The sequence below is a fragment of the Tiliqua scincoides genome, chromosome 3, assembly GCF_035046505.1.
Source record: "Tiliqua scincoides isolate rTilSci1 chromosome 3, rTilSci1.hap2, whole genome shotgun sequence".
NCBI lineage: Eukaryota > Metazoa > Chordata > Lepidosauria > Squamata > Scincidae > Tiliqua > Tiliqua scincoides.
Genome location: NC_089823.1, coordinates 30,145,310 through 30,158,729, shown reverse-complemented (window position 1 = coordinate 30,158,729; position 13,420 = coordinate 30,145,310). Strand labels below are relative to the sequence as shown.

Genomic DNA, 13,420 nt, shown 5'->3' with positions numbered 1-13,420 from the left:
GAGTCACAGGAAGCTGTTTGGTTTGATAGGCAGGGAGAGAGGAGGAGCAGAGAGACTGGCCTTGGTCCTGTCCTTGGGCAGGGGTTGAACTTTGGCGACACACCAACCCTATGATTCTATGAACAGAAAGAACATTTATATATAGAACATGCAAAGTTCGTAGGAAAATAAATTAACGGCTCAATCTTAACAGGGCTGACCCTACTGGAAGTAGCGTTCTTTACAGCTGTCGCAAAGCGTGACACACTATACAGCATGGCCTGGCCACTGCCACAAGCTGCAAATGGCCAAGTTTGCATGCCAGCAGATGGAGAAAGCACACCAGCATTGGTAAGTCAGGGAGGGGGAGCGAGGAACGGGACAAGAAGGGGGCAGAATGGGGAAAAGGACTTATTGAGACCAAGAAAGAGGCAGCACTGGTGGCTGTGGTACTACTGATAACCTATCCCACTTCCCAGGCACATTTGGATTTTTGCCAGCTTTATAACTGGTGCAGGTCTTAGTAGACCCAAAGGACAGTGAGGGCCTACCCTGGGGCAAATGTTCCCTAACCTCCAGGAGGCATTCACAGTTTGAAACTCCCCTGCAAGATGCAGCAGGTGCCCTGTTGGTGCGGCTGCATTGCCACTTGGGGAGTTAGGTAGGATTGGGATGCAACTCATTCAATCCCGCATAAGCAGCTTTGTACACACACATGTACACACATATAGCATGAGTATCCTAATTCCCTGCCACAGTGTGCATTAGCAAAGTCTTACCATCAACCGGAAGCGAACACAGTGAGTCCATGCTTTTAGCTGGCCGAATAGTTGCTTTTTCTGCAGAGAGAAGGATTGTCAGTATACACTTAGTTTCGGCTCTGTGGTCTCAGAAAATTAAAGTGTAACTGTAAATCAGGATACAGTCACAAGGAAACAAGCAGGGCAATTCTAAGCACATTTCCTCCTGCTGAATGTAATGAGACTTGCTTTTTAGTAAGTGAGCTTAGGACTGATGTCTAAATATATCAAATGTAATTGCAACAACCAGGGAAAGTTTAGACTAGGGAAGTGCAAGAAATGTTCCTATTTTTTCTGCAGACATTTCAGCCTCACTGAAAAAATAACACTTGCTTGCTGCCAGCCAATTACCCCAAAGACCATATTATCTTACATCTGTCCCATTCTATACAATTAATTGTGAAACATCCATGATAACAGCTTGGAGACCCATTTATGGAGGATGCCTATCTATAGCTGCAACAATGCAGTTTTTGGCTTTAAGAATAAAAGCCACAGGCGCTGGTTGCATCTAGTCCATACACCACCAGGAACATTCTAGGAGAGCGAGTGCCTCTTTAAGGAGACCTGGACTTTCTGATAAAACCTGGAAGTGGGAATCTAATTGGGCACCCAAGACAAAGTGCAGTCTGCACCAAGCATACCCTGCTTATCTTTAGAAAAAATGGTTGGGCTAGACATATCCTTAGTAACCGAACTGTGGCAGACTTTTGACCTCTGTGCATGCTTGTATCCAGCTTGTACGGGAGCTGCCTGTTCACCCCAGTACTACAAAGGGGAATATTCACAGCAGGCAGCTTGTATGCCCTTGGCTATGACTGCCTTTCATTGTCCTACTGAAGTGACACTCCACATGATGCAAGAGGTTAAATATGTGATCTCCCCTCTGCTCCCTTCAAAAGTCTTTCATGCTGTCTCTGAATTCTAGGGACCTTATTAGCATGAATAGTCTCTTGCAATGTGGTGGAACATTTCTGTATTGCACGAGGGAAGGAGTGAGAAGGACGAGCTGGCTGAGAAAGAAAAGTTCAATCCACGAAGGTGACAGCTGGATGACTCCTTACCAGAGAGCTTCTGCCCTCGCACAAACACACTTCCATTCCGGCTCAGTTTAGATTTTGATTCTGATCCAGACCGACCCAAGTTGAATATTGACTTCCACTTCTTGGATTTTGTAGATAACTTTCTCCTGGAAGAAGGAATTGATAAGAGATGGATATGAGGTACCAGTGCTGAGCCACGAGGCTCAGGAAGTTTATCCTCTCTTTTTCAAATCCACCTTCACTTCAGCTCATACTTTAGCCCAGCTCTCACCAAACTACAGCCTGTGGGCCATATCAGGTATTTAGAGAGAGCCCTTCCCCCCCTCCCCGTGAGCAGCACTTAGCGTTCCACTGCACTGCTGCTTTGTTTCCCACTCAATCTGGGGCGCTCTAGACGGTTGTGTTTGCCTGGACATCCTGCTGCAAAGACTGCTGGACATTGGGAAACAGACATGACTGTACAGAGGCTCCCAGGGCCCAGATTGAGTGGAAAACAAAGTGACAGCATGGAAGGCAAAGTGGCAGCAAAAGGGTAAGGGTAAGGGCAGGACAGAGAGGACTTTTTCAGAATGCAGCAGTCTCCTGTTTGGAGAACGCTGCTTTAACCTACTGCTCGTTTAAAACCCTAACTATTGCCTTTAAGCAGTATAAGGAAAACGGGGTCCAAATCACCCCACCATTTTCAGTAGGAACTAGGCACCAGCTCTCTTTAAAAATTCAATCTTTAATATTACAGTGGGGGCAACACGTTCCGGGAGGGGATATACATAACCCTATGCTGAAACTATCTGCAAGTTTGCACAATGTACACAGTTTATTATCATCCCAAGATTCAAGTTTTTCAAAACATTTGGCATTTAACCTGTGACCCACCAAACCATACAGAGCCTACAAGTCACGCCTACTGGGATTCCAAAAACAAACCACACAGCTGATAGGCTTCATTTGGCTTGCTGAGTCTCAAGTTGCATAGGCCTGCCCTGAGGACTAGTGAGATAGTATTTCTTAAATGCTCCAGATATATTAGCAGCCCAATCATACGCTTGATTACTCAGAATTAAGCCCCATTATAGTCAATGGGGCTTACTCTCAGATAAGCATGGATAGGATTGCAGCCTAAGTGTTAATATTCTTAACTTGCCCACTGGAGAAATGTGTCTGAGTGTTAGGGCTACAATAATACACTTCAGTGCTTCCCTGCACTAAGGAAGGAAGGGCACTTTGTCCTTCCTTGCACTATGCACTTTCATAAAGGAGACATCATACAACTCTCCCATTGGTTGGGGAGGGACCTGTAGCACAGTGGAAAAAGAAAACGGTTTGCAGGCAAAAAGTCCCAGGTTCAATCCCTGGTATCTCCAGGTAAGGTTGGGAAAGACTCCTGTCTGAAACCTGAGAGCACCACTGCCAATCAATGCAGAGTAGGAAAGTAATCTGAGGCTGCAATCCTAACTACACTTTCCTGAGAGTAAGCCCCATTGAACAAAATAGGACTTACTACTGAGTAGACCTGGTTAGGATTGTGCCCTGAGGGCCCAATTCAACTTTCCAACACTGATACAGCTGTTGCGGCTGCATCAGCACTGAAAAGTTGGATTAGAACTGGACTCAGCACACAGTAGCTTCATATATTGAAAATGTGCACATGTAAGCACTGAGCAGTCATAAAACTTTATTTTTTTTTATCCCGACCTTCTCCCTAATGGGACCCAGTCATGTTCAGCAACCGTTTCCAAGCACATATATACGCAGCAAAAAAATACACTGATTATGTCTATATTGCACTAATAGTGTCACATGCCATAAATAATGTGTCACGCAGACCCTACATATGTCCTAACTTCCATACTACCTATCACTCATGCTAATGCTTCTTTAGATTGAACAGCTTCCAGCTACAGGCTCACAAAGATGTTGCAAAGCTGTGGCTATAATCTATTACAGTACATTGACTGAATATCATAGACAAACACACAGTGGTTTAAGTAACTGCAAAGCAGTGCTGACAACTCCATCCAGGTTGGATGACATAATGCTGACATTAGCACTTCTGCCAGCTTGCAACAACCTCTGCACTGTGCAAGAGGAATGAAAAGTAGGCCTTACTAACCACCCTTCAACAGATTGTACAAAATTAAAGGAGAGCTATGCAATCAGAAGGATGGTTGTCACATGTGCAGTTTGGTCAGGGCACCAGCAGGTGGCTCTCTTATAACAGATGTCTCAAGGCGCATTTAACATTCTGCTCAGGTTGATCAAAAATTCTAAACCGAGCAAAGCAGCAAAAGCATTTCTTTCAGAACAAGCCAATGTCTGTTTTCCTGAACAGCAAAGAAAGCAGATACCAGTGAGGAACCACAGCTCAAGAGCAGCGCACATTCTTTGCTTGCATACGGTTCCAAGTTCAAGTCTTGCCATCTATGCCCAGAAAAGTTTCAATGAACAAGTATGGGAAAGGCCCCTACCTTGAAATGGAAGTCAGAGGTAGCACATCTGCTTACCATACCGGGAAAGCTAGTCAGACTTTAAAAGCAAAATGCTTGTGAAGTATAATACTTTCCTCAGTGTTGAGGGGGATATGTCTTTTATTAAGAGGTAGGCAAGGGAGGGGACGAGGCTACCTCCATTTTATGCTCCTGTCTCCTTGGACAGTGATGACAGGTCCACTTACTTGCTATCAGGTAGGTCAAGCACGGTATGGAAGACTGGGACAATTTCAGGCAAGCTGTTCTCCCTCCGTTCTTTGCGTGCAGGATGGCAAGCTGACAAGCTTCGGGCCTGAGCTTCTTCCAGGCTCACCAGTTTCATCGGCAGAGATGCAGAAGGCAGCGTCAAGCTCTTCACAATGGGCTTATTCTCTGCAATGCAGGGAAGGGAGGAGGAGGAGGGAAAATTACAGATTCCGGCCTTGTTGGAAAGGCAAAGGGAGAAGAGAAGGTCTACAGCAAGTCTCTCAAGCATTTCCTTTCCTGATGGAACACTAAGAATGAAAACAATGTTTTGGAAAGGGCTTGTATGTCAAATTCTCTTCTCTCCCAGTAATCTGATCCATTGCCCCTGCCTGCCACACCAGCAGGTCCCTGGTCCCCAGCCAGGCTCTGCACACTGCTTTGGTGTGCATCTTCTAAATGTACAGCTCGATGATCCTGCTGTCTTGAACTTTGGGAAGGTGCAGCTCCAGTTTTGGTGTTTGAGATTCATGAACTCCCCCCAACTTCCCAATCATTAAGAAATTTGTTTTTAAATTGCTATCTTCCTACTTAGCAATAACTACTATTGTTATCAAGAAACATTGAACAAAACAGTTTTTCCCGTTTGAAAGCGGGTACTTTTCACTAACAGTAGTCATGTCTTAGCTAACCACCCCCAAGCTAACTGGGTAAGAGGCACTTTTTCAAGTGAGTGCTCCTCTTTTATTTAACAGAGGCAGAGTAACTGACTCTCCTCACCCCAGCAGTGTCTTTTCTAATGGCTGTCTGCTGGTGTTTTGCTTCTTTATAGATTGTGAGCCCTTTTGGGACAGGGAGCCATTAGTTTGATTTTTCTCTGTAAACCGCTTTGTGAACTTTTGTTGAAAAGCGGAATATAAATACTGTTAATAATAATAATAATAATAATGTCTAAATAAGAGAAGTGATGGTAAAGCAAACTGCATCAGGAACTGTTCTTCCACTAAAAACATGGGGTAAAGCACAACAAAAACCAAGAGAAAGGGATGCTAGGGAGAGGGATTCGAAGGCCTATCTCAAGGCTATGTGAGATTATCTCAAGGCTAACCAAGGATGCCAGGGAGCGATTTAAAAAAAATAAAACAATAGCTAGGGCTCATCTGAATAGCAAGGCCGTCACATGGAAGCTATTGTGAATTGCTGCCAAAGCATTCTAAGCAACTTGGGTACAGCAGCTAACCACAGCGATTGGAGAATTCTTATGAAGATGTTGCAACCATTCTTTTTGGAGCATCTGGAGTAGTATCATAGAATCATAGAGTTGGAAGGGCCTAACAGGTCATCTAGTCCAACCCCCTGCCTTAGGCAGGAAATTCTCTTAGAGCAGCAGTTTTCAACCACTGTGAGGTAGCCTCAGGTGTGCCGCGGGGCCAGAGGAGGCCAGCAGCAGCCACAGTGTGGGGGAGAAGCGTAGCCAGCGGAAAAAGGAGCAGCCCAGGCTGCTTTGCATCTGCTGCTGAGTGAGAGGAAGGCTGCAACCCAATCCTTATTTACCTGGAAGTAAGCCCCATTGGCTATTATGAGGCTTACTTATGAGTAGACACGCCTAGGATTGGGTATCAAGTCTGCCCCGCATGCTGATTGGGCAGCTAGAGAAGCCCGCGGAGTGAGTGAGAAGGAGGGAGGCAGGAGCAGGCAAGCAGGTCAGAAGGGAGCGAGTCCGCTGAGGCCACCAGCCCAAGAACTGGCTGGCCTTGCAAAGGGTCCATGAAAGACCCCTTTTCTGCCACAGTTGCCTGCAACTGCCCAAAGCGACCCTCCCTGCCTTGCCTTTTGCCTTTCAGAGGAAGGGCTTTGGGCCACAATCCTCTCCACACTTACCTGGAACTATTATGGGGCTTACTTCTGAGTAGACACGCCTAGGATTGGGTATTAAGTCTAGGCAGAGAGGTCCGGAGTGAGAACGAGGGAAGCAGGAGCAGTCAAGCAGGTAGGAAGGAGCGAGTGTGCTGAGGCCACCAGCCCAAGAACCAGCTGGCTAAAAGGATCCTGGTGCCCCAGTTTGCTTGCAACTCCCCAAAGCAACCCTCCCTGCCTTGTCTTTTGCCTTTTAGGGGAAGGGCATTGGGCCACAATCCTATCCACACTTACCTGGGAGTAAGCCCCATTGACTATAGTGGGGCTTAGTTCTGAGTAGACATGCCTAGAATCGGGCTTTTGGTCACACTTTTTTCTTAAATACAGGAGGAGGCAATTGGCACTTCTCCCCACCCCACTCCCTCCCACAGGCACATCCCCCCCCAAATCTCATAATCAAAGTTAGCCCCTCTCTTACTGTCCCTCCCTTCACTCCCCACATTCTCCCCCCCTCCAGCTGAATCCTGCACTTCTTTCAATCATGTGTCTTCATTGCCCCTCACCCCACTATGTGCTCAGTCTGACCTCTCTTTGCCAGCACTTTTTGGCATTACACTTTAATAACATTTTTCCTCCTTTCCAGAATCACATATACTCCAAACTTCATACTCTCCAAACTTCTTGTGAGTCTTTGGCTGCAATCTTAACCATACTGTCCTGAGAGTAAGCCCCATTTAACAAAATAGGACTTACTTCTGAGTAGACCTGGTTAGGATTGTGCCCTTTGTCATGTAATGATTTAATTGTATTACGTAATTGTATTAATTATATTAATAAAAAATTATAATGTAGTAATTTAATGTAAGTAAAAAACTTGTAGTGTGCCTTGACAATTTTAGTGCCTTATCAGTGTGCCATGAGCTGAAAAAGGTTGAAAATGGCTGTCTTAGAGCATCTCCAACAGGTGCTTGTTGGGCAAAAACCACTCACTCCACTTGATGGCTTACCACACTATGAGCTGCCACATGGAGTGATTAAAAGCAGTCTCTGTACTGTATGCTGTAAGCTGATGTTTATGAAGTGACTGATATCAACATGCAGTGGTTCTGGAGCAAGACCACTGTCATGCTGATCTTTCAATATGGTGACCAGTCTTGTTAAAGATCCATTTCTAACATTCGTTAAGCTTGTGACTCGGGTCAACCTACAATTCAAAGATCTTCTAAGAGGTGGTGAGTTGCTATTTTGACACTGGTTAAGTCTAATGAGTCTTAAGTCTGGTTAAGTCTAGGGTGGATTTCAGAAATGGAGAGAGATCACCTGGACTATGAACTTCTCTAGAAAGTCGAGAGCTACTACAACTCAACCCAAACATACGCTTCATCAGTGGCAGCCTTTTCCACTCCTCCCTACTCTATACCCAAACTTATCAGGGGGAGGGCAGCAGCTGTAAGACTGGCAAAGAGTCCCCAATTGGAGGATTCTAAAAGTTTGGACTGTGTGAGTTTAGGAAATATTTGTAAGTTCTCCAGGAAAGCTCAGAAAGACAAACCCAATTATGAATTGAGAAGGATAATTTTTCCCGTCAGACCACGCATGAAACTAGTCATTGTGCCAAAGAGATCTCCTCGTGGAGACTTTTCTTATAGAATTAGTCATGCCAATAATCCTGTGTTTCCCTTCCATCTCCAGCTCCTACAGAAGTGAGATTCAGGTGTACTGAACAAACACTCCTGAGACACAGAAAAATTATAAGCCTTGCAGACATGGACTTAGAGAGGAGCTAACTTACAGACCAAATGGCTTCAAGGGTGGGTTAGAAACGGTCACTGCTGACAAGGAAGAAGTGGTTCAGCAAGACTCACCCTCATTCTCCTTTGGTTTGGTAGAAACACTGTCATTAAAAATTTCATCTACGTGGTTCAGTATAAACTCAATCACCAACTGCTGGACTCGCACCTCCAGGAAAGCTGCATCTCCATTGCAGCCCACAGACTCAATCTCCTTAGATCTGTAAACCAGTAAAGAAAACAGTTGTAAGAGCAATGAAACATTGCATCCCCAGGGCATTGCTCGCAAGGAAGGAAAGTGAGCTGCATACCTTAATACGACAAGCCTGCAACTTCCTAACAGAAATACTTAATAACACTGCAGAGGACATTTTTATCTACCATCTGAATATATGCTGCTGCTGGTTTCATCTTTTTTATTTCCATGTTGTGCGCCCACACAGCAAATATAGGTGTGGTATATCTTTGGCTCTTTTATTCTCTTTTTTTTGCATACAAGCAGCAGATAACATAAGATTTAAGAAAAGCTCAGATGTTTATTTAAATAAGGAAGTCTCAATAGGTTACTGATGGGGGGTAATCTTTTGAGTTCAAAAGCTACTTTCAATAATGCTGCTATGTTATTTTATAGCAAAGGTCTTTTGTACACATGAAACAGGCAACCAATCACAAACTTCATGTACTACCCCTTTGTTTCTCAACATTTCATTAATAACCTATTGGCAGTTTCAGGTGACAAGACTTCATATGAGGCAAAATTAGCAGATTTTACTTCCTGGGGAATGTTTACAATTTCTATATTTACAACCATCTCAGGTAATTCTTTTGATAATACACTATCAAGGCTGCAAATGTGCCATCTTGTATGTATTCTCTGAAAAGCAAAACAAAAATCTCTAAGCTTTAGGTTGCACAAGGCATAGCCTTGTATTGTATTGATTTCTTTAAAAGGTTTGATGCTCAGCAACATTCCACACATCCATCATACCTTTTAGTAAAAAGGTACAATGATTTGAGATGACTTATCCTCAAAAGGTTTCCCCATATATGCTGTTCCCCTTATCTGATCTTAACTCCCTCCGTTCTACACCCAAATGCAAAGTTGAAGTGGATTTTTTGGGTAATGGCAAAGTTTTCCTAGAGAAGAATGAGGCACAGAGCACAGCCCAGTCCACAGAGACGTGAAGCAGTCCATGGAATCCAATGAAAGCATTTTGATCCTGGTAAGAGAAGTGGCACTTTCCTAGGTAGACAGGCTGGACCTCAATGGCAGAGCATCCACTTGGCATGCAGAAGATCCTCAAGCTCTAGGTAGGACCGAGAAAGCCACCTGGGGAGCGCTTGTCTGGGGAGCCACCCAGACAAAGATTGTCTGGGTAGCTACCACTGCCAACCTGAGTAGACAACACTGAGCTGGATGGACCAAGGATCTTACTCAGTATGAAGCAACTTTGTAGGCATATAAGTAGCACAGGAGCAGGACGTATCAGGCTGGATCCAGAGAGACTGTAAAGGCCAGCACAAACATGCATCAACCTTAACAAGTGTGCATTTTCCAGGGGTTATCCTGGCAAGCCACTTCCACCTTCCAGGCAGAGCACTGCACTTAGTTGTATGAGTTACAGCTGGAGCTGTTGCAGTTTAAGCTGATCTGCAGGATTTAGCTTATCTCTGGACAAAAACCATCACATCAAACAACATCAAGTGGGACGGACAGGAAAGCATAGGATATGAACCTCACAACTCATCTTGATGAATCTTGTGGGTTTGTGCTTTTTACTTTTATGCCTGTTTCTTCTCCTCCCCCCCCCCCCCCGCCTGCCCACCACTACCACCAGGCCAATCTCTGCTCTCCCCTCCTCCATCCCAGCAGCAGCACAGAATCTGTTTCTTATCTTGACATGCCTAAGTGTTGCTGAAGAAATTATCTCTGGGCAATGAATCCTTTGTAAAGTTAATGGCTGGAGTGTTAGATAAAACTCAGAAGGGACTTAGCCAAAGGGATAGCCATGTAAGGAAACTCCCGCTTGCCTGCTTTCTTGTTCTCCTTGAGACTCAGATTTATAGAGGGAATCCAAATTCCACACAGAGAAAGTAGCTGGAATGAAAATATTTGTGCTTAATAGATTTAACATCACTTTAAGTGATGGGACCAACTTTACCCTCTGTGTAACTGCAAAGAATGAAGTAGTTTGTTCAGAGTGGTTCAGCTGGAATCTATACTCCTTTTGTCCTACTGGCACATCTACCACTACCCCAGTCCTGGCTTACCTGCCAACATGGGCCAAAGCTCCCCAATGTTAGCTATCTTTATCAGTGGGTCAAAAATTGCTCACACACACACACACACACACACACACACACACACACACTATGGACACAATTCACCAGGGAAGTCTCTTGCACAAGATCTGGTTAAATACAATGGGCTTGAAACAGTTCCTGTGAAACTTGCACTTTAATGCATCTTTGCAAATGTGCCTAATATTTTTTGTCACAGAATACTCCTGGGCTTCCTCCTGGGCTGGCCACTTCATTGCTTCCTGAATCTTCACAAAGAATCACCACGGATATTCAGGAAGCGGGATGAACAAAGAAGGTATAAGGTAGTTCTTTGCCTCTGTTGTAACAAGGACTCACAGATTTTGCTCATAGTGAAATCCATGAGTCCCTAGCAAGTATGAGTGACCTGTGACTCAGCTGTAAACTTAACTTTGATTTGATGGGAAGCATATTGAATTAGGAAAAAATGCTTTAAAATGGAAGTGTTTCAATAATGGCTAATATTCTAGCATGTGAACTCAAGTCAGGTGAGTCCAAGTTGCCAAAACACGTTTTGTACATTAAAGTCTGGCATGTCAATGTCTCTGGCACTGACGTGCGTCTGAGGCTACTGACTCAGAAATGAGTCCGCACGCATGCAGACTAGAGTCTGTCTGTCTGGGTGTGCTTGCTTACTTTATTTTGCGGTGTGAAAGGCCTCATGGGGCCATCATTCAGACCAGCCGAGCAGCAGGGAAGTTCCACCAAGGAGGCAAGGAAGGGTTAATGTTTTGGTTTTGCACCAAGCAGGAAGGGGGGGGAATCAGGAGTGGGCTCTCTGAAGGAACCAGTGATGAAAGTTTTTCCCATGGATGAGAAGAAATAAGGTGTGTGTGTGTGTGGGGGGGGGAGGCAGTTCCTAACCAGCCAGGGGAAAGTCATGGCATGACTCCAGCAGGCTCATTCACTGGCCACAATGGGACTACTTCTAAGTACAGCTGCAAAGGATTGGGTCATACTGATAAGCCTTTCAGCTGCTGCGCTTGACCCTCCTCTGTCTTGCCACTTCTGTCCCTACTCTCATGCAGTCTGTCGCACCTCCTTCTGCCTCGTCTACAGAGGAGATGGGGACATCAGGGGAGTATTTAAATATTCCCACACACACACACACACACACACACACACCAGCAGCTCCATCTTTTCTGCAGCTGACTTTTTTTTATGGAAGAGACTTGGAACTCAAGTCTTTTAGAGTTCCCAAAATGCTCTGGGTGATTTGGAAAGTCCACCTGTTAGGACTCATTTTTGGGTTGAGTTCAAGGGGACAGAGATTCATGACTTAAGTCAAGCCGTGCTGGATTTGCTCATCTCAGCCCATATCCCCTTGCAACTAGCTTGAGGCCAAGCTCCATGTTCTTTTGTACAACTCAAGTTTAGTATTCCTAGGGCCCTCAATGCATGTTTGTTGAGTCATAACATCTTCCTCTGCCCACTTTCCTTACTACTGCTCAGCCTCTTCAGAATCAACTGGAATTTTGCAAAGAGCTATTTCATTCCGCTGTGCATAAAAGAGGGTTCTCATTTCTAGGGAAGCATATCCAGGCTTAAACATCACATATACTCATTTTCCTAAGATGCAGCTTCAGTTTAGGCTAAGCAAATAACATAGTTGCCAAGGTACTTTCTTGGAACCACTGCCCCAGTTCCAATGCTTATTTACTGTAGTATGAAACTTAAAAAAAAAAAATCTATATTTCCCAGTTCCAATGCAGCCCACAGACCCATCATATCCTGCAACCACTTCTACAACTTTGATGAAGCAGCAGATTGGGTATTGTTCTGGTTTTGTATTTTGAAAAGGTAGGATAAGAAATAGTTTGGGGCTTTCGCTTTGCAGATGGCAGTTGGGTAGCCTGGGAACAAGATTCAGAGAGTTGGCCCATCCTTGGGATTTTGCTTTTTCTCTTCCTGTAGGATCACTTCAGTCAGCATCTCTTCATTCTTAAACTGACATCACACATGATAAACTTGCTCAGGGCCAAACTGAAAACATGTGTTAACCCAGGGATGGCTATCCTGTGAGATGACAAGCTGTACCTACTGAAATTCCCTCTTTTACACAATTGTTTAAAGTTCAGGAGCCCTAAAGTTGAAAGGTTGGTCACCCCTGTGTTATCCTCTAGTTGCAAGTGTGTGTTTCTCTTTAAAACAGCAACTGTGCAGGGACCCGATCAGGACATGAAGGTTGGGTATTTGATCTTGTACCTTCCTGCTTTTTTCTTATTCAAAATCCCACTTTGAGCTGCTTTGGGGCCCCTAAAGTGTTATTGCAGCAAAGTCCCAGACAGCATCAGGGCCCAGTACTGCTGCTGCTTTAAAGTAAAAATGAGTTTACAGCTTGACAACAAAGCATTTAATGTCTCATTTGGTTTGGTCCTCATTGTCCTTTCTGCTGTGCAGTGAAACAAGATGGGCTCCTACTGTACCTGAGAAGGTTAGGCGCCCACACTAAAGCCAGATTCCTGGTGTGCATGTTGGTCATGCTGCTGAAAGAGGCAAGATGAGTCAGGTGCTTGCTCAGGTATTCCAGTGTCCTGCAACAGTTTTGTTAATAAGACAAAAAGAAAGAAAGAAAGAGATCCTCTCATCAAGCCATATGCATGTGACCATATCTCACCCTATTAGCTGTACTCAGAACAAGGATGCTACAAGTCTCTCATGAAACATCCTGATAGAGTCAAGATCTTCTGCCCCTGCCATTGATTTATTTGCACCAAACTCACTCCTCCTGCTCTGCTTCAAGGCTTCTCTTAAGCCATCTTTCTCCCCCAGAAGTCAGTCTGCTACAAGTCATTCCCGAACCAATTCCTACTCTCAATATGGTTTCCCAAACATAAGGTGAGTGAAAGTTTGATAGAGTCTGTAGGGTTTCCTGTTTCTCTAGTCCTAGAGTAGTCCTTCAGATTTGGCATGGAAAACAGTTATCCTCTGCCAAATGGGCAAAGAGGCACCTTTTAAGG

General features: G+C 44.6%; 1 protein-coding gene across 1 annotated transcript in view; it reads right to left on the bottom strand.

Annotated features, from left to right (window-relative positions):
* ARHGAP31 (Rho GTPase activating protein 31) overlaps positions 1-13,420 on the bottom strand; it is a 97,093-nt gene that overhangs the window by 12,465 nt on the left and 71,208 nt on the right. The window contains exons 5-9 of the mRNA XM_066621092.1: positions 12,887-12,994; positions 8,214-8,359; positions 4,494-4,680; positions 1,844-1,968; positions 759-818 (exon numbers count right to left, since the gene is read on the bottom strand). Of these exons, the coding sequence (XP_066477189.1) occupies positions 759-818; positions 1,844-1,968; positions 4,494-4,680; positions 8,214-8,359; positions 12,887-12,994 (626 nt within the window). The remainder of the gene's footprint in view (positions 1-758; positions 819-1,843; positions 1,969-4,493; positions 4,681-8,213; positions 8,360-12,886; positions 12,995-13,420) is intronic.